General features: G+C 40.3%; 1 protein-coding gene across 5 annotated transcripts in view; it reads right to left on the bottom strand.

Moving 5' to 3' along the window:
- Window positions 1–22681, bottom strand: part of KDR (kinase insert domain receptor) — a 46215-nt gene extending 23534 nt beyond the window's left edge. For 3 of the 5 annotated variants that reach the window (XM_019640866.1, XM_019640870.1, XM_019640869.1), the window contains exons 1-15: window positions 22298–22681; window positions 18559–18652; window positions 16948–17147; window positions 13822–13952; window positions 12953–13121; window positions 12228–12367; window positions 11405–11594; window positions 9837–9951; window positions 9582–9745; window positions 7529–7682; window positions 6510–6633; window positions 5896–6004; window positions 4916–5236; window positions 2638–2784; window positions 2171–2302 (exon numbers count right to left, since the gene is read on the bottom strand). In XM_019640866.1, coding sequence (XP_019496411.1) covers window positions 2171–2302; window positions 2638–2784; window positions 4916–5236; window positions 5896–6004; window positions 6510–6633; window positions 7529–7682; window positions 9582–9745; window positions 9837–9951; window positions 11405–11594; window positions 12228–12367; window positions 12953–13121; window positions 13822–13952; window positions 16948–17147; window positions 18559–18652; window positions 22298–22364 — 2257 coding nt within the window. In that variant the 5' untranslated portion in view covers window positions 22365–22681. Of the gene's footprint in view, window positions 1–2170; window positions 2303–2637; window positions 2785–4915; window positions 5237–5895; window positions 6005–6509; window positions 6634–7528; window positions 7683–9581; window positions 9746–9836; window positions 9952–11404; window positions 11595–12227; window positions 12368–12952; window positions 13122–13821; window positions 13953–16947; window positions 17148–18558; window positions 18653–18733; window positions 18809–21995; window positions 22016–22297 lie in introns of those variants that run through there. The other 2 variants (XM_019640868.1, XM_019640867.1) reach the window with 2 other exon arrangements.
- Between the last annotated feature and the right edge of the window lie 320 nt (window positions 22682–23001).

Raw genomic sequence — 23001 nt, 5'->3', positions numbered from 1 at the left:
CCCGGGAAGAGCGCAATGATGGTGCCAACTTGGGCCAGTGAAGCAACGTCCTCCACAACTAGACTGAAGAACAAAAGCACAGCAACTTGTTTGCTTCCCTTCCCCCAATTCCCCAGCGCTGTTCCCATCCCCCCAATTCCCCAATAAAAATAAATAAATAAAAATAATCTTTAAAAAAAAAGAAGGAAAGCATTTCCATTTGGAGAAAATGAACATCTACTTTTATATTGATAGTCTGTGTTTTGATCTGTATAGAGTTTGAGAAAGGATTGTTTAAGAAACCAAGTAGGGAAATAAATGTAGTCCTTTGGCCAAAGAGTTATTGATGATTACACACCTACTAGGTGCTCCCACATATCACTTTAAAAATGTCATCCCACTTGATCTTCTCAACAACCTTCAGTTTTCAGATGGAGAAACAAGTTCAGAGAAGTTAAGTTACTTCATCAAGAACACACTGCAAGTTGGTAGAATGTTCAAGAGTTAACCAAGGTCTGTCTGACACCAGTTAATCGTTACACTACCTTGTCCTTTTGTGTCAAGAGCCTGAGTGAGAAAAAGAGAGAGAGCTAAAATGAGCATATGCTGCATGGCCTGGCAATATGAGTTTAAAACCACGCATGAAAGAAAAGAGAAGAGAAAAAGATAGAAGTTGACAAGGAAAGCTGCAGAAGCTTAGGGCTCCAGAGGACAGCTCTGAGTGGAGAAATGAAACCCAGAGGAGGTAAACAAGTGATATGGAAGCAATTATCACTTAGGGCTCTCATTGGATGAGGGAGGTGTGAATCAAAGCTATGAGTCTCCCACTCACAGCAGCTTCAAGAAGGCAGAAAGACAAGTAAGTAGCTAGTTAGCAAAATAAGAATTAACAGTTGAGAGACAAGCACCAAGGATGCTTGGAAGTAGATTTTGTTTCTCTGATGTTCCTACTGAAGTAACTTATACATAGAGATTTTAAAATCCATTTATACAAAGTAAAAGTTCAAAGATTCAATTGTCTATATAAGTTTGTGTATCAATATTCCCATAATAACATGTCAGAACCTAGCAGGAAAATTAAATATTTACCTCTTCCTTTCTTAGTATTCTCTTCAGTTGAGAAGTAAATATGATCCCTGTGCCAATGTTACCGAGTTAGATATTGGTAACCAGCCACAGAGAGTTAATGGAGGTAAGGCAGAACACAGGAGAGAACTGGAAGTCTCCCTTAGGATTTATTTGCCCTAAAACATGAAGCACTTTGGAAGTGGCCAAACCACCTCATCACTTGAAATCTTTATTTATTTCTCACACTTGAAATCTTTATTTGCAAGTGCAGTTTATGAAATGGTAATAAGCCTACATATTTGAAAACAAGTCAAGGTATTGAGATGCAATACTTGGCAACAGAGATTTAACAGATTAAAGGGAGTACATCCTAGACTTTGAGAGATACATTAGAATGAGTTCATAGAAATCTGTCAATTCCTCCATCTGTCACCATCCTTCTTTCTTCCCCTTGCATACCATTCCTTCACCCACATAATACACTTTCATTGTCCCCCTGATGGGTTATTTAAAAAAAGAAAAAACATAGGAATACACTTCTGAAGATAAAATATTCTGTCACAAATTACCTTTTCTATCTGAGAAAATGCCAGATTTCAAATCATTCCTGCATACACATACAAGTTTCCTTTCACATTTAGATAAGGACCCAAATTTTTCCATTTCAGAGAAGCAACGGTCTATTGTTCACAAATGAATCCTAATTATCTTTAGTCCAGGTAAAACTATGAACCTTTGTGACTATCTGGATAGTGTGGATTTTCATGGCTAGGCAGTAATTTTAATGTTTTTCCAAATAAATACAGAGGTATAATTTCATAACAAGTTAACTGAGCCATTCAAATGAAGAAAGAATCAAGGAAAAGAGGATATTCTACCTGCCTGGCTATCAATTTTCTACAGTGAGAGTTGCAGTGATAGAAATGTGATGCACACAGAATTAAAATAACAGTAATTATGTTTTCTGGTTAAAATAATGCATACTTATAGTAGAAAAATTTACAAAATACAAAGAATATCAAAAATCACATATAATCTTCCCGGAACCCAAAGTGTATGAGTATATGTGAGATACAAGCTAATTTTTAAAAACTATATGATGTATTTATGAAGTCCCACTCACCTTCTATTATGAAAAATGCCTCCACTTTTGCACACCCAAGAACATTGCATGCCTGGCAGGTGTAGAGACCTTCATCCTCTTTCCTCACCCTGCGGATAGTTAGGTTCCGGTTCCCATCTTTCAGTATGATGCCTGAGAAAGGAAGAAAATGATTCTTTTTATTTACAATGTGGTCTTTTTGTTTTTTCAGGAAAATTTTTTAAAGTATAAATATTGCCCCTTATCTTGAGCTATTGTCTAACTCCAAAGAGTCATACAGGATCAACTGCTGACGCATCAACCCTGGATTCCATGAGAATTCAACAAGGTCCTGAATACTCTGATTCTGAGTCTATGAAATGAGCTGGATCATGGACACAGAGATAGCTATTATTTCTACCTTAGACAAACCAAGAAATAATATGGATTTTAGACAACATCTCCAGGAAAATTCTGCAACCAAAGAGAGATAGGCATGTTTTATTCACCTGAGTCTTCCACAAGTGTCTCGTTATCTTTAAACCATGAAATCCGTGGAGGGGGATTCCCAGATGCTGTGCATGAAACTTCGATGGTTTCACCAATACTTGTCGTCTGATTCTCCAGATTTCCTGTCATTATTGGTGCCATACGTTCTATGCACACACAAAAGAAAACAGAACATTTAGGTAAAGTTTTGAAATGCTTTGAGTATCAGTAAACTATTAAACTGTTTAAATTTAGTAAACAGTACACTGTTGGTTTACCAATCTGAAAACACACAGAGGTTCATAACAGTACTGCTGGTCACTGAATAAAGTGAAATGAAGCCAATAAGTCAGGACAGTTCATACAGATTACTGTATCTTTTTGAACATTCATGTTAGTGATTCAAGATGATAATCACATCGCAAAATAAACATTGTCACCCTTATGGCTTTTTCCTCCAATCAGATATGGCTTCCTTCCCATAAAAGTTCTAGCCAGAGGCACCCTAGAATTCTGCCATGTTTCTCTTGGAAAGTGCAAAACTTCAGGGTAATTCAACAAACAAAGAATACCTTATGTTTACTTGGTACTTTTTACAAATCTCATTTATACTACTCACTATCAGTCCTACGATGGACAGGAGTACGAGCCTTATTTTACAGATGAAGTAACTGCAGTTCAGGGGCTGAAACAACTTGCCCAAGTCCCTATAACTAAGTAAACAGGTGAACTAATAGAATCTGGTGAGCCTGAAAGACTAGTCCAATGCTTTCCCACTAAAACACAAGTAAAACAACAATACCCTAAGGACAGTCAAAGATTTAAAGAAAATTGAGCCCATGAGTATTTGTTTACATGTTCAGCAAAACTTTAGATGTACCCTTTTCCTGTAAATCATCAAAGTGCTGTGGAAATACCTTGCCCAAACCAATTGAACATCATAAAGAGTCTTGCTGAAAGAATCCATTTCAACACTTAACAAAATGAAATTATCTCAGTGAGAAAACTACATTGGAATTTAAATGTGTCCTGGATTCTAGTCTATTTCTAAGAATAATTTTTGGCAAATAACCTGGGGGTCCTCAGGGAAGCAAAACAGCTCATTGTGAGCACATGGTTCCTGGGCATGGCAAGGCCAGGAGCCTCCTTCACAATCTTTCTGAATTCTTCTATTAGCTTGAAACCAGACCAATCACCAAGGCAAATGGAAAGTATGGTCCTATATGTGGTGTGATTCAAAGAGCCCTGGGATGGCTTCACCCAAAAATATCTCTTCTTTTTAAACCAAAATCTTACACTAGCAAAACCTATTCTAGTGACCATCTGAAGATACCTCTTAAAATATGCCAAGACCTCTGATTATATTATCCTCAAAAACTGAGTACAGCTTAGTTTACCTTGGCAGTTAGCCTTCCTAACAATAAAAATTAAAAAAAAAAACCAGAACACATACATCCTAGAAACTGGGAAGGGACACAAAGAACAGGACAAAATGGAGGGTGATGGCACAAAGAGAAACTCCCCAAATTTTCCTGATTTCCCAAGAGACAGAGCCATGGCTGCGCAGATTTTGTGCAAAGCACAAGTTTAGATGAGGTGTAGAGAGTGATTTCAAAGGGAATTTTCAAAGTTATGTGCTCACTAAAATTGTCATCTCATGGACCTTGAACTACGCTGGACCACATGAGATGATACAGAGGTACAGGCTTTAGTGTAGTACCCTTCCCGTGGGCTCTCATAGGTCCTAAACAATCCCCCCATTACATTCTTCATGCAGCAAGTATCCCACTGAACAACTAGCATGAGCTACTATGTTCTAGGACTGGAGCGTAGCATGGAATAAAACAGAAAACATTTTCTATCCACATGGACAGAGACCTTACTGTACTACAACTTTCCATTGGATATCTGCATTCTCATCCTGTCTATCTAGTTGCCTCTGTAAACTTCTGGCACCCTCCTAGCTCATACTAGACATTCAATAAATATGTATCTATTTAAATAAATGAATGCTCAAGAACAAGGCAGCAATTTCCCTGGTTCAGGCTAACCCCTTGCAGATACTAGTGAGTTATTCCCCCATCATTGGTTGGAAAGAACCATGCTATTTTCTCTTTTTCATACATCATTTCATCATTATTAGCTCCCTTCTGCTTCAAGGACTTTCGGTGAATAAGACAAGTGTGTACCAGTCAACTTCATAACCTCTTGGAGGATAGCAATTTTCACTCAGCACCGGAAAGCTCTACATTTAAGGCATTCTGATGGCCTCTGGATGAGCCAGGGTTGCCTCCTTACCTAGGACTGTGAGCTGCCTGACCACGCAATGTCTTTTCTTGGTCTTCCTGTCCTGAGCAAAGCAGGCGTAGTCTCCTTGATCCTGCAAGGATGCATTCTGGAGCTCCATGATCAGAATGACATTTGTGCTATTAGAGAACATGGTAGCATTCATTTTCGAAAGAGCATCCAAGTGCTTGCAACCAGGTGTGGGCACAGCCTGTGGACCAAGTTTGTACCATGTGAGGTTCTCAAATGTAGCTCTGTCTGCACTGCACAACAAAGACACGCTCTCCTGCTCGGTTGGCTGGGGGCCAGGATGCAGAGTGATATCAGGACCCCCTGAAATGTAAAACCCATGGTTAGAAGATAGCAATTCAACTTGGGCAGCACACTGTTGTCTTCTTGTTGCCTTCAAACTGCTATAAAACACCAGAAGTGAAGCTCTATCAGTCCCAGGGGATGTAATACAAGGAAGCAACAAAAGTGGACAATTCAGGTCCCAAAATGTATTATTTTACCAAAAGGTCTTATTTGGAAATGTAAATTTATCAAACATCCAATCAGCTAAAGCTTAGCCATAAAACTAAGATGAATACACAAAATCAGCAGCATTGGGAGGGTGCTGCTCCTGTCATTATAGTTGCCTCCACAAAACCAAACCTTGTCAACTGCTCAGCAGCAAGCCCACCAATATGGACTGAATCCCAATAAGCCAATCCCTGTGCTAGACTCTGATGACAGAGACATAAATATGATGCAGGACTTGTGATTAAAAGGCATGTGTGAAACACTATCTCTCCAGTGAAGTCGGATGTATTGACTTCACATGAGCCCAGGACCTATCTGAGGAATTTCAATTTATGAACAAAGGCATCATTTATCAACACAAGTCCTCTTCCTAAATACCATGCCACTCATAGGAATGACAAGGGCTACAGAGTAGCTTAGCACCCACTTGGCAAGAGGATCCAGCCCACCCCTTGGAGAGCAATACTTACTGGTCACGTGAAAGGAGATAACCCTCTCTCCTCTCCCAGCTTTGTTGACCGCTTCACATTTGTACAAAGCTGACACATTTGCTGCTTGGATAACAACGGTACTTACAGTCTGTGAAAAAAACAAATCCCAGGCTATAAACAAAGGAGGCTGTGTTTATGCACATGCATTCAGACGAAAATCCAGCCATCCCCACAACCACTACGACCTGCCTACTCCATTCATACTACTACACTGACTGCTCTCAAATCCATGCAAGTGTAATTATGTTGGTGTAGATCACACACTACACAAAACGGGCTTTGGAAACCATGTGTTTTAATATAACATAGTTTCTCATTTTCATACTTGTAAAATCAACCACCTTACAACACATGTATAGATTTGATGGCATATGTGTTTTATCTTTCTCCAAGCTATTAATAAGCCATTGGTACTTCTAAAAGTCAATGGTGTTTTCAAGCCAACTTAATCTGCTAGTATTTTATCATCCAATTTATTTGATTATCAATCTCCAATATTTCTCACATATTATTTTCCTCTGCTTTCACACCATCCTTCCATAAAAGAGAGAGAAAGAGAAACAGATTTTCAAATTAAAGAACTTCAAACTCACTTTGTTTTTTCCTTCAATTAGGGCAAATTGATTTTTGTTTACTTCAATTTTATTTACTCCTTCGAAGTCCTTCACCTTTATCCACTCTTTACAAGTATATGGGTTTGTCATTAATACACCTTGACTAAAAGAACAAGATAACAGATCATATTATGATTTAATTTTTCACTAATTCAAATCAACAGTAAGGAAAGGAGTCAGACTTTGGTTATTACGTTCTCAGGAGTAACTTTCAATGCACCCTACCATGTTACCAGAGTTTGTGCCAATTAAAAATAGGCCTCAGCAATGAAGGAAAAGGTTCTAGGTAGATTCATTCAGAATACAGGAGGGAAGCAGCTATTCTGGGAATAAACGTCCATTCATAAATTGGATCGACAAGACAATTCAAGTTAATTTAGTTCAAAGGAAGGCAAGGAAACTAAGAAGCCATTGGGCTTCTTAAAGTAATCTCTCTGGGACTACGACCTTTGTGTAGGAAACGGTCAGCATCTGAGGACGAAACTAGCAGTGGCCATGTCAAAAACAACAACAGGAAGTGAACTGCTTAGGGTGGCGGCAAGTGGCTTGTTGTTATTTTTTTTTCCTAAGGATGTCTGGACTTGTGTTAGAACCTGATAAGCTGGACCTGAGGGCTGAGGGCTGCAGCTAGGTCTATCTGTCCCTTGCAACCAGCAGCACTTCCTCAAGATGAACCTTCTCCCAGATAAGAAGGAGAGATATGGTATTCACCAACTGATTTGTATAAGGAGAGAAAACAAAAACGGGCAATTAGCAAAGTGAACAAAGAGCCTGCATTTGCAAAGGTGTACAGCAGGGCTAACCTGAGAAGAGAGAGATAGTTAATCTCAAAGCAGGGTGCCCCAAAGAAAGACATCAGATAGAGAAAGATTGAAGGAGACTACCACCTGAGGGATAACTTTCCTAGAGATAGCCGTCTCAGCTTAAAATGCCATCAGATCAGAGCTTGGCTGGAAGAAATGGGAGATGGCAGGAAAAGAGGGCATGGCCCTACTCACGTAGGGTTGTAGGTGCACTCCTCCTCCAGCTGCCAATACCAGTTGATATTCGGGGGCGGGACAGCGTAGACTGTGCAAGTCAGCGTTTGGGTGGTGCCGTACTTGTAAGAGTCCATGGAAGAGATCAGCGATTTCTCACCAATCTGGGGTGGGACTGGATACGGAAAAAACAACTTTTGAATTGTCAATCAGCTTTGAGGAATGGAAAGCAGAAGTTTTCAGCAACTAAAGCCTACATTTTTCTTAGCAGATGATTTTGCTCCCTTTTGGTTTCTTAAAGAATATCTAGACTTGGAAACAAGAGTCCTGACTTCTAGTGATACTACTACTACTAATAATAATAATAATGATAACAACAACAACAATAATATAATAAGTTGAATGAGTCTGTGCAGATCTCGCAACTGTGTGTCTCAGTATTTCTCATCTACATCATAGGGGTAATTCTCCTTGTCCTCCAATCTCATAAGATCAAGGCAAAAAGAAAAGAAAATAGTTTTCAATAATATAGTAAGTACATTTATTATGTAATGAGCATTGTTCTAAGTGATTTACACTGATTATCTCATTTAATCCACACAACCACTGTTATTGTCCTCCACTTTACACGTGAGAAAAATGAAACATAGAAAAGGTAAATGACTTGCTCAGGGTCACTCACCTCGCCTGCTTCTCCATCATCTCCCTCTCCTTCTTCCTCTTCCTTCCTCCCTCCCTCTCTCTCTTTTTTCTTTCTTTCTTTTTTTGGCTCCAAAGTCATTCATTTGAAACTATTTTCTCATCACTTTCAACCTTAGGTTATACTTTCAAAACTTGACTTTTTTATGTTTATTTTATGTAGGAGGGTAAATGCTAGGGCAAGTCAAATGTTTAATTACTTCATGAATTAATGATATGGAGTTATTCACTGTCCATTTTTACATCCTTATTGCTTGTTCATTTCCTTCCCCCACCTTACTTATCAGCTTTTCAACTTTTCTCCACTCCCCAATCCTCTACTCCCAAGTGGCTTTGAAGTGACATTTTGGGAAGCTGTTACCATTAAAATACTCCCTAAAGCTGATGTCCCAGCAAAGAAATAAAGCCAACCTCAACAGACATACAAAATAGCAGCAGGATATATGGGGAAGCACCTTCATGTCACACGAAAAGTTTCTGAAGTTTTTATATGTCATGCCAGCAGGGAGAATGAAGAATTATAACAGAGAAGCGTTTTCCAAACTGTGTTTGGGGCAAGATATTAATGGATTTACTGGGGGTGGGAGGATGCTGTGGTCAAATAAGTGTGTTAAACCTTTAACACTCTATATCTCTCCCTCAGGAGAATGACAAAACACATGAGCACATTAAAGGCCCTGAGATGTCCTACAACAAAGACACCTGTTTTACATCAACTTAGCATCTCCCACACTTACTTGATTATGACACACCTTTCCCCCCACTCGCTTCTCCCCCCTCTCCCAGTCACTTATGTATATCTTTCAATTTGGGAAAATAAAGTTCAAATGATCCTTAAGTCAATAACTTATTATTTTGTGGCCTGAATCAGATCTTAGACTCCTGTTTGAAAAAAAAAATTGAGAAGCTTCCAACCAGCCAACAGTGGCAGCCTGCCTGGGCATCACAGATACATCAACTACAAGGTCAAACTAGAAGCTTCCCACAAAATTCAAGAAGAATCTTACACATGTGCATGCCAGGTATGTAATTCCATGAGATAGGAGCAAAGGTAGTGCAACTTAAGCTTGTCAACTGTCCCCACAGGCATTCTTATCTCACAGCATTTAGCCATCAAGGGGACATCTACTTTAATCTTGCATTTGACCACCAGACAGTTCATTCACATGGCCTCTTAAGCAAACATGTTCACTGCACACTGTTCTACACCTCATTTCAACTCCACCACTCTGGACCATTTTAATATACAGGAGCCCATTCATGATGTGAGTGAAACAGCAGGTGACCCAGGAATGGTGGCCTGGCTGTTTAGGAAGATATAATCATACTCTTTCTAATAAATTTTGGGCAGAGAAGGAAAACTGCATGGACTCACCATTCACAACCAGAGATACCACGTGACTCTGTCTCTCCTTTGAAATGGGATTGGTAAGGATGACAGTATAATTTCCTGTATCTTTTTCACTCACTTCCATAATAGTCAGTTCATGCCCCACTTTAATGGTGTGATTAGACTCAATGGGTCTTCCATTTTTATACCTATGGAGGGGGGGAAAATCTCAGGAATGAGTACAATTTAAGGATTTGCTTTCATGTGACATAACGTTTTGCATTTATTTCTAAAAGTTACCATTTTATTTCCGGGGAAGGGTAACCATGGAACTTCACAGGGACTGTAACACGGCCTCCCACCGTGGCTTCCACGAAAGATTCCATGCCTCTATTAAAAGAAACGAAAGGTTTTCCTGGAAGAAAATAAAAATCATTATTCTCATAAATGTCAATTTATTGTAAGTGGTCATTTGGTTTATTATTTCATTTCAAATGAGAAGTCAAAGGCCTTGGAGGTCTGAATTCAGAGATTCCCCATGATTCCTTGCTATAAATTGTATTCTAGCTTCTCCCACAGCCCCAGGCTTTGTGTTTGATTTGCTCTCTCCCCAAGTGCACTCTGCAAGCCGATTCATTGCTGAAGTCTCAATGCAAGCATTTTCTCCTCTGTAGAGCTTCCTCTAAGCCCCCCAGGGATGCTTGGGTGCTCCTTCTCCTCTGCTCCTATGACACTCTATACACACCTAACCTGTGCTTGAGGACTCAGTCCTCAGACATCTTCTCTTCATCTACACCTTGCTCTACTCTCAGGCATAAAATGCCATTCACAGCTTCATAAATTTGTATCTCCTGCCCTGACTTCTCTGAGTTCCAGGTTTATATATTAAATATCTCCTTTTGGATGTTTAATGGGCATCGCCAAATGAACATACCCAATCCTATTTCTCCTAATCTTACTTCCTTCTCAGTCTTCCCTATCTAAGTAGATGAAATCACCATTCACTCAGTTGCTCACGGTAAAAACCCAAAGGTCATGTTCCATTCTCTTCCTCTTACACTCCACAGCCAGTGAACCAACAGGCAGATCCTATTGGCTCTATCTTCAAAAATATATCCAAAATCAGATCACTTCTCACCACTTCTACCTCTACCACTTTGTCCAAGCTACTCACCATCTGTCACCTGGATTATTGCAATTAGCCTCCTAACTGGTCTCTCTATTTCTGCCCTTATTTCCCTAAAGTATTCCACATTCAAAACAATAAAATAGAAAACAACACACATGCAACAACAACAACAACAACAACAACATAGTAATCCTATAAAAACATAAGCCAAAGCATGTCTCTCTCTGCATTCTCATATTATAAAAACCAAAATCCTTACCAAGGCTTATAAATTGGGTGCCGCATAAATTATCAATTAAACTGAGACATTTATGTGAGTGGAAGAGACTAGATGAGAAATTATTTGCTCAAAGCCCCACAGAAAGTAATTAAAATCCAGGTTTCTCCAACAGCAAAGCCCATGCTTATTCAAGTAAGACTCTTAGCTTTGCAATAAAATGAAAATTTAAAAACTATCTTAGATAATAACACTTTGCTTGTAGTGATAATAATAGCAGCAACAACTACAAGTACTATTTAGTGAGCATAAGTGATACACTGGCCCTTCTCATCATTATTCATTAAAGCTGGGATTTGAACCCACGCTATGCTCTTGACCCGTGGGTCATGTGGCCTCCCTAGCAAGAGTTCAAAACTATCTTCTGAATGAACAAAATAGGAATCACTAGCTGACCTACATTTAGTTAAATTATCTCACTTTGCAAGGCACAGCATAATTCCAAAGGAAATCTCAGCTTACCGTGGACTGTGACGAATGTTTTGTTTTTCGTGGTCATCGGCCCACTGGAAGCCGCACAGATGTACCATCCTTGGTCACTCCGGGTTACATTATCTATAGTGAAGGTGCTCAAAAATTTCTTCATCCCTGTCCCAGACTGGGCTTTTAGGTCCCGGTTTACAAGTTTCTGATGCTGATGCTGATGCTGATGCTGAAAAAGAGTTTACTGAACTTCCAAAGTCCAGCACAGCATTGCCCAGCAGCGTCTAGATGCCCACAACATCAAGTCTTGGCCCTCGGTGAATGCTATGTAATGCTAATAAGAGCGACTTCAGGACTTTTAACATACTTAGACAACAAATATTTGGTTTCAGTAGAAATAAATGGAACCAAGTGAATTAGGATTTTAAGAACCTCACATAGTAGGAATGAGACGGATATGAACTACAGAAACATGGGCTAATAGGACTACTGTTTAAGGAGAAGTGTGTCTCATGCCACTGCTTGAAGAGAAAACTCCCCTCACTCCCTTAAAGGGAAAATAGATCAAGGACTTTGGAGAACAGAGAAACGATGCAACCTGGGAAGACGTAATCACCAGGAGGAAACTAATCTTCACTGCCTGATTATAGCAGAGTGGGACAGCGTTCTTGGCATTGCATCTTTTTCCCATGGATGCTGTCTGTTCTGCAATTCTCTTAACAATGTGTGTATGTGTATATTTGTGTGTGTTAAGGCATTTACATTTTATCTGGCTAGAGAGGTCCCTATCTCTCTCAAGCAAACTCTGTTGGTGCTGATTATCAAAATATTTAGAGATCTGGCTCTAAATTGTTAGTGTTACCTTCAAAGAAGGGTATTCCCAGGTGAAGTCAATTCCCACATTTAGTTCAGTCCTTGCTGTACAATTTAAAACAAGCTTCTCTCCAGCAGACAGCTCGACTCTGTGAGGGGGGCTCAGAACCACATCATAAATTTTGTACCCTAGAGCAAGTAAATTGAAAAAACAGAAAGTGAGAAGGAAAACAAATCTATAACTTGGCACATATTGTTTAAAAAATGATGCAACTTTAAAATGAGCCATATCAGCTTTCCCTGAGGGCCTCACCAACACTTGGTAACTTCCAAAAAAGAATGGCCTATGGAGATTTACAAAGCACACCTATGGGAATCTTACAGATGTAACCCCGGGGATAGAAAAGTAGTGAGATTTGAGTAGTCAATAGCCAATGGGGCCAGCTTCAGTAAATTGCTGAACTTTCCATTAAGCTGATATAATTAAAAGAATTGATGCCAAGCAACATTAAATTTTCCATGAAATATGTTTCACTTTTGCATCTTCAGTCTTGGCAAGAAAAGAAAAAAATCTTGATTATATGAGTACATAGGTTTATTTGATAAAAAAGAATATAGATATGATGAGTTGCCCAACACTGTATTTTGAGTTAATATATTTTTCAAATCCCTTGTCTTTCAACTCATACCTTAATCAAACCTCCAGGATCTTAATATAGGATGCCAACTTTTATTGTCTGATAATCATGATATAGAAAGGGAGTGTCTTCTTACCTACAACCGCAACTATGTACATAATAGACTGATAACTTTCATCATTGATTTTTGCTTCACAGAAGACCATGCCGGCATAGCTGATCATGTAGCTGGGAATAGTGAAACCTTTCTTGCTGTCCCAGAAAATTCTGTTACCATCAGGAACAAATCTCTTTTCTGGATATCTCTGGGTAGAAAATGAAATATCAAATATTTAATCAAGGGCTAGCCAAAAGCAGAACCATGTAAAATTATCACTAAAGAATTAATATTGGGCCGGCCAAGTGGCCGCGATGGTTAAGAACTCGCTTGGGATGCCAGAGAGCCGCGGTTCGGATCCCACATATGAGGGCCAGTGACACTGCCCTCTACAGCTAAGATGCTGAACAACAGCTCAACCTGGAGCTGGGCTGCCTTGAGTCGCCGGCGACAGCATAGGCTGCAGTCCCTGTGACAGTGGGTTGCCATGGGCTACAGTATGTAGCCAGCAGCCAGCGTGAGCGGCCAGCAGCCGCAGTGAGCGGCCGTCCAGAAGCCGGCGACTGATCTGCCTCGCCAGAGAAGAGCGCAATGATGGTGCCAACTTGGGCCAGTGAAGCAACATCCTCCACAACTAGATTGAAGAACAAAACTACAGCAACTTGTCTGTTGCCCTTCCCCCAATTCCCCAGCACTGTTCCCATCCCCCCAATTCCCCAATAAAAATCTTAAAAAAAAAAAAGAATTAATATTTTTAAGAATACAAATTAGTTTTATTTATTGTCATTTTGACCCTTCCTAACAAATCTTTAAATCTCATTGTTGATGTTATATTATAAACAGGTTACCCATCTTAATATTAGCTTAAAATTGTGACACCGTAAGAGATGACTGAAGATGTAACTTACTGCACAAAGTGACACGTTGAGGTTTGAAATGGACCCAAGACATGGAATCACCACAGTTTTGTTTTTGTTCTCCGTGATGTACACAACTCCATGTTGGTCACTAACAGAAGCAATAAATGGAGATCTGTAATCTAAAAGAAAATTTAATTCCATTTAATTCATGTATTTACTAGAAAAGTTGGTTATCTTTCAGGTTCATAAACTCTGACCAGAGAATTCATGGTCCTGAATTCATGGTCATGAAATATCTTGGGAATGACATTTCACATTAGGCAAAGGAATACACAGGTCGATCTGCTGGTAGGTATCTGGCTCCAAGGATATGCTACAGGAAGGGTGTGTGTGTATGTGTGTGTGTGTGTGTGTGTGTGTGTGTGTGTGTGTGTGTGTGTGAAAAATCTGAAAGAAAACTCCCAGAATGGGAGTGACTCATTTCATAAATATCATCAATAAGTAGACTATATTTTATAGGTACCACATTTAAACAAGTCGGTCATTATAATTTTTTTCAAAATGAAAGAGCATACTTCTTCATTTTTCATATACATTTTCATATACACATATACATTTTTCATATACACTACATTTTTTCATCTATATAAATTTCAAATTAAACTTAAAATTAAATCTTACACTTTATAAACTGAGTTTTATTGATGTTAAAAAATTCATGTTCTCTTTCTCTAGGCAAATAATGTAAATGCCATGAAAATAATCAATGGATTCCAAAGGACCTTTAAAATAAACAAGAAATAACTAACAATTTTTGAATTCAACTATTCCAGAGAAAGTTTTATATGGGTATTTTAAGATTGTAAAGACTAGGTATAAGATTCCTTATAAAATAGTGTTTAATAGTTATCACATTTAAGATTCAGCAGTCATTAATATCTTCGATGACAAAAACTTAAAAAGCCACCATAGCAGAGTGAGAAGAAAACAAAAGAGATTTTAATATCACTCAAATATTGTTTATACAATGTTAATGTGCTGCTGGGAAACTCCCCCATTCCCCAGAGATAGAGTTGATGTGGTGTGAGTCATGCTTGAAATCTCAGAGAGATAATGGTTCAGACTGTTATGCCCAACACACCTGACTGGGCATTTTCAGAGCTCTTCAGGATGGTTGGCCCAAATGAAGGAAGAGTTAATTTAAAATAAAGGGGAGAAAAGCAGCTAATTCTCTGCAACATTAGAAGTGTGATTTCCTTCCCAGCTGGAAAGCACAGAAAGGCAGCCAATCCAGTCCATCACATGCCATAGCCATTATCTTGCGAAGCCAGGACCCACTTCCTGGCTCCATCCATTGGTAGAGGGGATGGGATCAGAAGACTAGGGAAGTAAGATGGGGACCAGAGGGGACATTAAAGGGCTGTCCATAGAGAATACTTCAGTGTTTTCCTTCCCATTGTTAAGCTTAATGACCAAAATCTTAGAGCCCCTCTTAAACAGGAAGCAGAATTTGAAGGTATACCAAGATGAGCAGTGTACAAATAAACAGGGCTAGGGCTTGCTGCTTCTTAATGTTACCTACCTTTCATCGACATGCTAAGAAATGTTACATAGCTTGCTTACAGAGCAAGCCTTTCGCTTGCTTTACGGATGCCTTTAGGTGCTAAATTAACCCCTTGACGTAAGACTAAAGCTATTCAGTAAATCAATTCTATTTCAGTATCCCCAAAAAGGAAACAAACAAAATAAACCCAAACAACCACCCATCCTCTCAAAATAAAATATTTACTGAAGCTCATGAAATGGATTTTCACATGTCTCCAGGTTTCCTGACTCCAGGGAGAAGGAAATAACGAGATATTATGGGAAAGGTTCATCTTGTAGTCTATTTCCAGACAGGCTGAAAGCAGGAAATCCTTGCAATCTTCTGGGAAAGCCTGGTCTCCCAAGACTGCCAGATCAAAAGGAGCCAGAAATTCTTGAAGATCTGAGCCTTGTCTCTTTCAAATTCTGCAGAGGGGAGGAGGAGGGCACAGAATTCTATCTTGGATTGTGCTTACCCTGGACAAAAATAATTCTCAAATATTATACAATCCAAGAGTGACATGCATTATTTTGATGTGATCGCCACTTTTCCATTGCACTGACCATACTGCACAATTGAAATATAAATGGAGATATGCAACTATGTTTCCCAAAGCTGAGAAAATTCCTGTTTGATAAAAGATGATTCTGGAAAAAAAGGCTAAGCCATCTTCACTTCACTCAAATCCTCTGGGAAAAGAGGTATATAAATGTATAAATAAAATGTCTACAAAGCTCATCTTCACTGGAAAAAAATATTTAGTACATTCAAGCAAAATATTATACAACACTTACATCCCCTAAATTATATGATAAGTATCTCATTAGTTAAGTCAAGTTTTCACAGGGAAATTCAGGTAGAAGATTTTTGAAATACAAAAGAAAGGATAATTCATATGATAAATACTAAATACATGTAACATTGTATTTTATCCTACATGGATGTTAAGTTAGCATCCATGGTGTCAATCCCAAATTTCACACTCTAGAAGGATGTGGCATATCATCCAAGATCTCAGACCATACAAGCAAAGGAAACAAACACAGTCCTCAAAAGGCCCTTTGAGGCCCCATCTTCTTTTGTACCACATTATGGGAATTGTTTATTGTAAAGTACAAGAGGGAAAAGAAAAGTACCTATGCACCAAAAAGTTCCAGAGCCCTTGGCTGTTTCCCTGTGCATTCTTGGGGAAATCTCCTACTCTGCTATAGATAACCTATCTCTCCACAGAAACCTCTCCATAATTCACTCTGAACCTTCCTTTTCAAGTATTTCAGTTTTTGGTTTTTTTCTCAAACATCAGAAGGCTTTTTATAAATCTCCATAGCCAATTGTGAACACAGAATTCCCTTGGAAATACAGATCAGAACAAAACTAATTAGGCCAAAGAGATGTAACAGAGCCCAAGCTCCAGAACAAATCAATGAGTCTTATTCTCAGAGGAAACCTTGGGAGAGAAGAGTTTTGTATATTCCTGTCGGCACAGAGCCTTTAGGGAGAGCCTTTTGTTGTACTCGATTCTTCTTTGAGCCTATTGTGTATACAGATGGTAAATCAACATGGGAAATGAATTTCTTTTAACCACTTACCTTGAACATAGACATAAACAACGGAGGCCGTGTCTGTATTCCTGTAGAAGCACTTGTAGGGTCCAGTATCATTTCCGATCACTTTCGGAATTGTGAGTGTCTTACAGAAGAAGTTGTCATCACTGCACTCGGTCACCTCCACTCCTTCCTCAGAACCACTGTGATTGTTGGGCCAGAGCCAGTCCAAGTCCCTCTGTCCTCTGAAAAATTAATTCCAGGAAAGTATTAATGTGAAATGCCACACTATGAGGTTGTTTCTAAGAAAACAGAAGTTTCGGTTCTCAAGCTTATATAAACTTCTCAACAGAGTCACGGACGTCTACCAACAATGACAGGTTATATCAATAAATGACAACAAGCCATAGACTCGGCTTCAGAAATCACTTATAGGGATTCTGAGTTTCCTATTAATTATTGACTAATTAATTCATACACCAAATACTTATTCAGCATGTGTTATGTGCCAAACATCATTAAAAACTGGAGATACAGCAGTGAACAACAACAACAACAAAAACCAATGTCTTTATGAAATCTCAGTCTAGTTGGAGGAGACAGGCAATAAAAAAGTACATAAACCTCAATAAAGCTGACATTTTTTAAAAAGTAATTAAAATGGATTTTTTAAACCATGGTGATAAGTACCATGGGCAAAATATAGATGATGCAAAGAAAAGAGTGAAGAGTTCTGGAGGGAGGGGACTTAATGAATATTGGGAGGAACAGTATTTCAGGCAGTGGGAACAGCAAATGTAAAGGCCTTGGAGTGGGCACATAGCTGGACTACTACACAGCTAGATAAGAGTGGGCAAGCAGGAGAGTAAGAAGTGAGGTAAGGAAGGAAAGGATGCAACTGCTTAAGAGCCTCATAGGACCTAGTGAGGGGTGCATTAAAACATAGATTACTTTTATTGAAGCATTTCTTGACAAGGTCCCAAGGAAGACAGTCAATGTCAAGAAGAATGCAACTTCACTAAGCATTCTTTCAAAGAACTTGAAATTTCCATGAAGTTGCAGCTACATTCATAAATCAATACCATGAGTTCTTGCTAACAAGTGAGAAGAGAGGCATTCCAGAATATCAAGCGACAACATGAAGTTCATTACCTGTGCAGAACATGCACTCAGTAATGCTAATGGCTGAATATTAAATTGCTACTACAGTCAGAACTTTATCATGAAATAAAGTTCTTGAAAAGGATTGAACAATACTGGAGCACTACTCTGAGTATTATAAATATGGCCTAAAAACTTCTTCAACTCTATCCCTTAAGAGTATGTCCTTTATTCTATTTATCCATTCAATATTTATTGAGTGTCTACTATATACTATATGCCAGGTGCTTTATTGGTTATTAAGATATGTGTGTGGGAGGGAAGGGGTGCAGGTATTGGCAGAGGGCAGCAGAAAAAAATGCCAGCAAAATCATGCCAGATTCTTGGGAGAAGACCTTTCTCATTTTTTCGTTATTACATCATTTCTTAGAAACCTCACTACTTATAAACAATTACTATAAAACGATTATAATTCTGCTATATGGAAATTATTTTGTACTCAGTAAACAATAAGTTATTTGACACAGGAAATATGAATCTAAAATCAATCCTTACCTGCAAGTAATTTGAAGAGTTGTATTAGCCATAATCGTAAGGAAGTCTTTTTGAATGCTGAGACTGGGTGGATCAAGAGAAACACTAGGCAAACCTAGAAACAAATTAAATAAATAAATGTAGTTGCCACTAAGTTCAGACCCAATAGGAAACACCTTCCATACACAATGCATACCCCATACTCTAAAAGGCCTCCTCAGCAATTCATTGTGCAAAACCGTGAATTTACTTTTCACCATTCCCAGTAAAAGTTCACAAGCTGTGTCATAACAGGAAGAATGGGCAGATGGTCATAAACCAACACAACAGTTCTGCAATTCACGGAGCTAGGGTGGAGTTCCTGTTTTCCTGCATTGCCAACTTCAAGGTCTTACAAAAGGATATGGGACATTGAAACTAAATGAACCTTCATCTGATGATCTCACTCCCTTGGGAAAGGACCCGCTGACATTTCTTATAAAACATAGGATGCACACATTTGACCAAACTGCTGATTAGTGAATACTACTTAGAGGGATTTCTATACAGTTCATCTATGTACCCTGAAGGGTGGGGGTATCCATGACCTTGTCTCATTTTCCTGTATCAATTTTCTAGTGCACTTCCTCTGGTTACTGAACTGCCAAGGTTCAAAGACTACATTAAAACTAGTTGGAGGAATGGAGTAAAAGAAAATATTTTCCAATGTGATATAATATGCCTATTAATATACTTTTCCTTAGAGAATGGGACTAGAAAAAGCATAATGCGAAGAAATTACAATTCGGGAATTTCAACCTTATAATCAAAACTCTGAGTTTCTCCTGATACCAAGCTTGGAACACCAGAAAACTGACTTTCCCTAAAAATACCATGGGACAGACTTCCTCCCCCTGGGTTACTCCACAGCAAGAAAACTGAGTTCTCTGTCAACTAAATGTGGTGAGCTACCAAGTGTTGAAAAAAACATCAGAAGAGAAAAACTGTCCACAATGCTCGGGTCATAACTGATATCCAGATCCTCAAAACCCCACCTTAAAGAGATTGATGCTGGGCAAGCATCCAAGTTTAATATGATCATTAACTCACATCAACTAAGAACAAATGACTCTGTACGCCTAAAATGGCATTGACCTTGTTGGGCAAATAAGAGATTACTAGCAAATATGAGAGACTGTGAGTAAAACAGAGTATGAGCAAATATCCAGGGCAAATATCCAATGCATTGAATCTGTGGACCCCAATGTGAACAGCTGCAGGCAAAATGATCTGATCCCACATGTTCCCACACACTCACCCAGATGTGCAAAATAGGTTGCTGACATAACTGTTGACTCATTGATCAATAGCATAGTAAAAAATATCATCAAAAAAATTTTTAAACCCTGGAAATTAAATTATGTCAATAAATCTCAGGAAAAAATTGGCTTTGGTGCTGACTTGTGTTTGGGGCAGTGAGTCTTAGACTTTAGGATGTGTCAGAATATTCCTGGGCCTGCAAATTTGCATTTTAACAAGAATTTCAGTTATTGGGTCGTACATGGTATACGGGTCACTCTTGGACAGTTATTGGTCTGGGTGGTCAGTTAATTAGCACAGCACTTTTCAATATGAAGGAAATAACGACCCCCAAACTAGGTAAACAATAAAGCAAAATGTTTAAAAGGCAAAGGAAAAGTCTTCCCACAATAGAGTCCCTCTTTGAACAAGAAAAGGAAAACGAAAACAATCATTTTGGATGAGCACAGATATCAAAATTGCAAAACACTAGGTTGAGAAACATGTTGAAAACAGTAACTTAATACAATTCACACAATGATCCAAATGAGAAATAACCCGTTATGTGAGCACATTCATGTGAGGGGGGAAAAATGGTAGTAGAGACTAAGCTCTGCCTACCTAACCATCAAAATAAGGGATTCTTGAAGCTCTCTTAAATTATTGCTACAGAGTAACTCACACTCCAGACACACTTTCCCACTTAAAAAAAAATTTTAAGATATGTCCTCTGTTCATGGGAAGCCAAAACAACACCATTCTATTCTAGACACATCTACAACAACAAAAAATTATGCAACAAGGCTATCAGTAATGGTAACTTTGAATTCGTTTCTGTAGACCAACACTCAATTTTTTTTCTCCATTAAGCTTCATTCATTTTCATTGGCAAGTTTGAGTTCTACTCTTCAGAAAATCGTAGCTATAAGACATAACTATAAGAACTACATATGCTGCTACTCAATAAAAAGCCTTTCTATATTCAAGTCCCATAACCAAAATTAATTAATTTGTGCACTGTTACCCTTCCAGCTCAAAGGCAGGAAGGAAAAACAAGAGTGCCTCTGTCTCCAGAATCTGATGGCACCAATTATAGCCCAATCCAATTAAGCAAGTCACACACTCCAAAAGGGCAACCTCATCATTATATTCAGGGCAACCCGATTAGTTTACTACTGCTGCGCTATGAAACACCCCAGGCTTAAAAGCAACTCACTTCTTTGTGGGATACAGAACAACCACATGTTCCAGACCTTCATTCTCTCCCCATAAAGGGAGAGAGAGGTCTTGTCAGGGACAAATGAGTGTCCATGATGGAGCTGGCCCTGATGAACCAAGTCATTAAGAAAATTCAATAACTATAGACAGATGATCTTGTTACTGTATATGTGTGTCTTTTTTTAAAGACCTAGTTCTTTTCTTTTGATACAAGGAATTTTTCCCTGAATTACTTGACCTTTTTTTTTTTTTTTCCATTCTCCACCCTCTCCCCTTCTCACCCTCCAAAGAGTGGAAATCTGGAAATCAGCAAACTGTGGACACAGAAAAAAGGTTGGGGGTGGGGGGGGGGAGGGGAAGAAAGAAAGGAAAAAAGGAAAGAGAATTTATTGCATCAAGCGCATGTGTGTTCCTAGTCTTGAAGGAGATAAGTATTTGGTGGCAAGGAGAGTGGCGTGTGGCGTTCAATTTAGGTACGTAGTCCCACCGAGTAAGTTTTCAGAACGTGAACTTCTGACCATCGCTTATCGCAAGAACCCAAGCTCTCTGAAAGATGTTAAATAGTTTTACATAGGAGGGTGGCTGTTATTTGGAGACACTTGGTGAAGCTGTCAAAGTCCTGGGTCCAAGCCCCAATTTCCCCTTCTCTTCAAGGAGAGCGGCGTCCTGCACCGAGGAAGAGGAAAAAGTTTCCCTCCCCGTGGTCCCCACCTCATACAGTGGATGTGCAAGTGAGTTCGAACCAAAAGGGAACAGCCGACCCGGGTCCCCGCTCGACTCCTCCAGAGGAAGAGCTGAGTGCACGTGAGATCCTAGCGGACTGGCTTGCTGCGCTCCCTGCAAGGCTTCCTACTCTGTGCGCGGACCAGGATGGGACGCGCAGCGCGACAAAGTTTCCCCGCGGGTTCCCGCCTGAGGGAGTACCTCTTTTCCACCAGCCCCGGGCGCCTTCCCACACGCACCTCCCGAGAGCCCGAGGGTGTGTAAGCTCCGCAGGACACGCTCGAGCCGAGGCCCCTGTCGGAGACCAGAGTCGTGGAAAAGAAACTGGGCTCAGGAGACCACGAACTCGCTAGGCAGTCTTGGGCCAGTTGCTGAGCCTCAGTTTCCTCATTGATAAATGAAAGAACGAAGTGTCAAGTCGCTTTCAACTCTCCAGCTATATGATTCCGAGTTAAATCCGGCCTCCAGGTCCTCTCCGCAACCCCATCTCTCTGTCCGCACCCAACCTCTCCGCCTTCCTTCTAGGGAGCGGGTTCCTTACCCTCAGTGGCAGCCCCGGTCTCCACGCAGAGCCACAGAGCGATGGCCAGCAGCGCCTTGCCCTCCATCCCTCACCTCGCGCCAGGCGCAGTGCCCAGAACTCGGGCGCCGGTTCTTTCTCCCCTGGCCAGCCCCACGAAGAAGGCGTGGAGGTGGAACGCTTGCCTCGGGGCAGGACTCCGGAGCGCTCGGGGCGAGGGTGTCCTGGCTCCCGCCGCGGCCGCAGGGGCGTCTGCCGGTGCTGGTGAGAGAGAGAGGATATCCCGGCTGCGGGACAGCTCTGGGCTTTCTGTAGCGCGCAAGTGATGCCCCTCGCGGGCAGAGGAAACACAACCATGCACTGCCTGCTCTCCCGGGGTCCCGGGACTCAGTAGAGGGTGGGAGCCGGGACCGAAACTCTAGAGCGCAGGGGCGGGGCCATGCGGGGCAGGGTAGGGGGCGGGGCTCCCCCTCTGCAGCCTGCCCCACCCCTCAGCCGGGTACCGGGCCGGAATCGCCGGCTCCCCACGTCCATCTCGCCATCTCTACTCTTGGCCGGTGATAGAGCCTGGCCCGGAATGGTCCGAGTGAGGATGTCCCTGGCGCAACCACTCCGTTTCTGACGGAAATAAAATGTAGCCCGTAACTGGTTCTGAGCCACTCCAAGGTTCAGTCGGTTGCTGGCCACCCCCCCCCCGAGATATTGGGGAGCAATACTAGGAGCGC

This window comes from Hipposideros armiger, unplaced genomic scaffold (assembly GCF_001890085.2).
Source record: "Hipposideros armiger isolate ML-2016 unplaced genomic scaffold, ASM189008v1 scaffold_53, whole genome shotgun sequence".
Taxonomy (NCBI): domain Eukaryota; kingdom Metazoa; phylum Chordata; class Mammalia; order Chiroptera; family Hipposideridae; genus Hipposideros; species Hipposideros armiger.
This window is presented reverse-complemented; position numbering and strand designations above follow the sequence as displayed.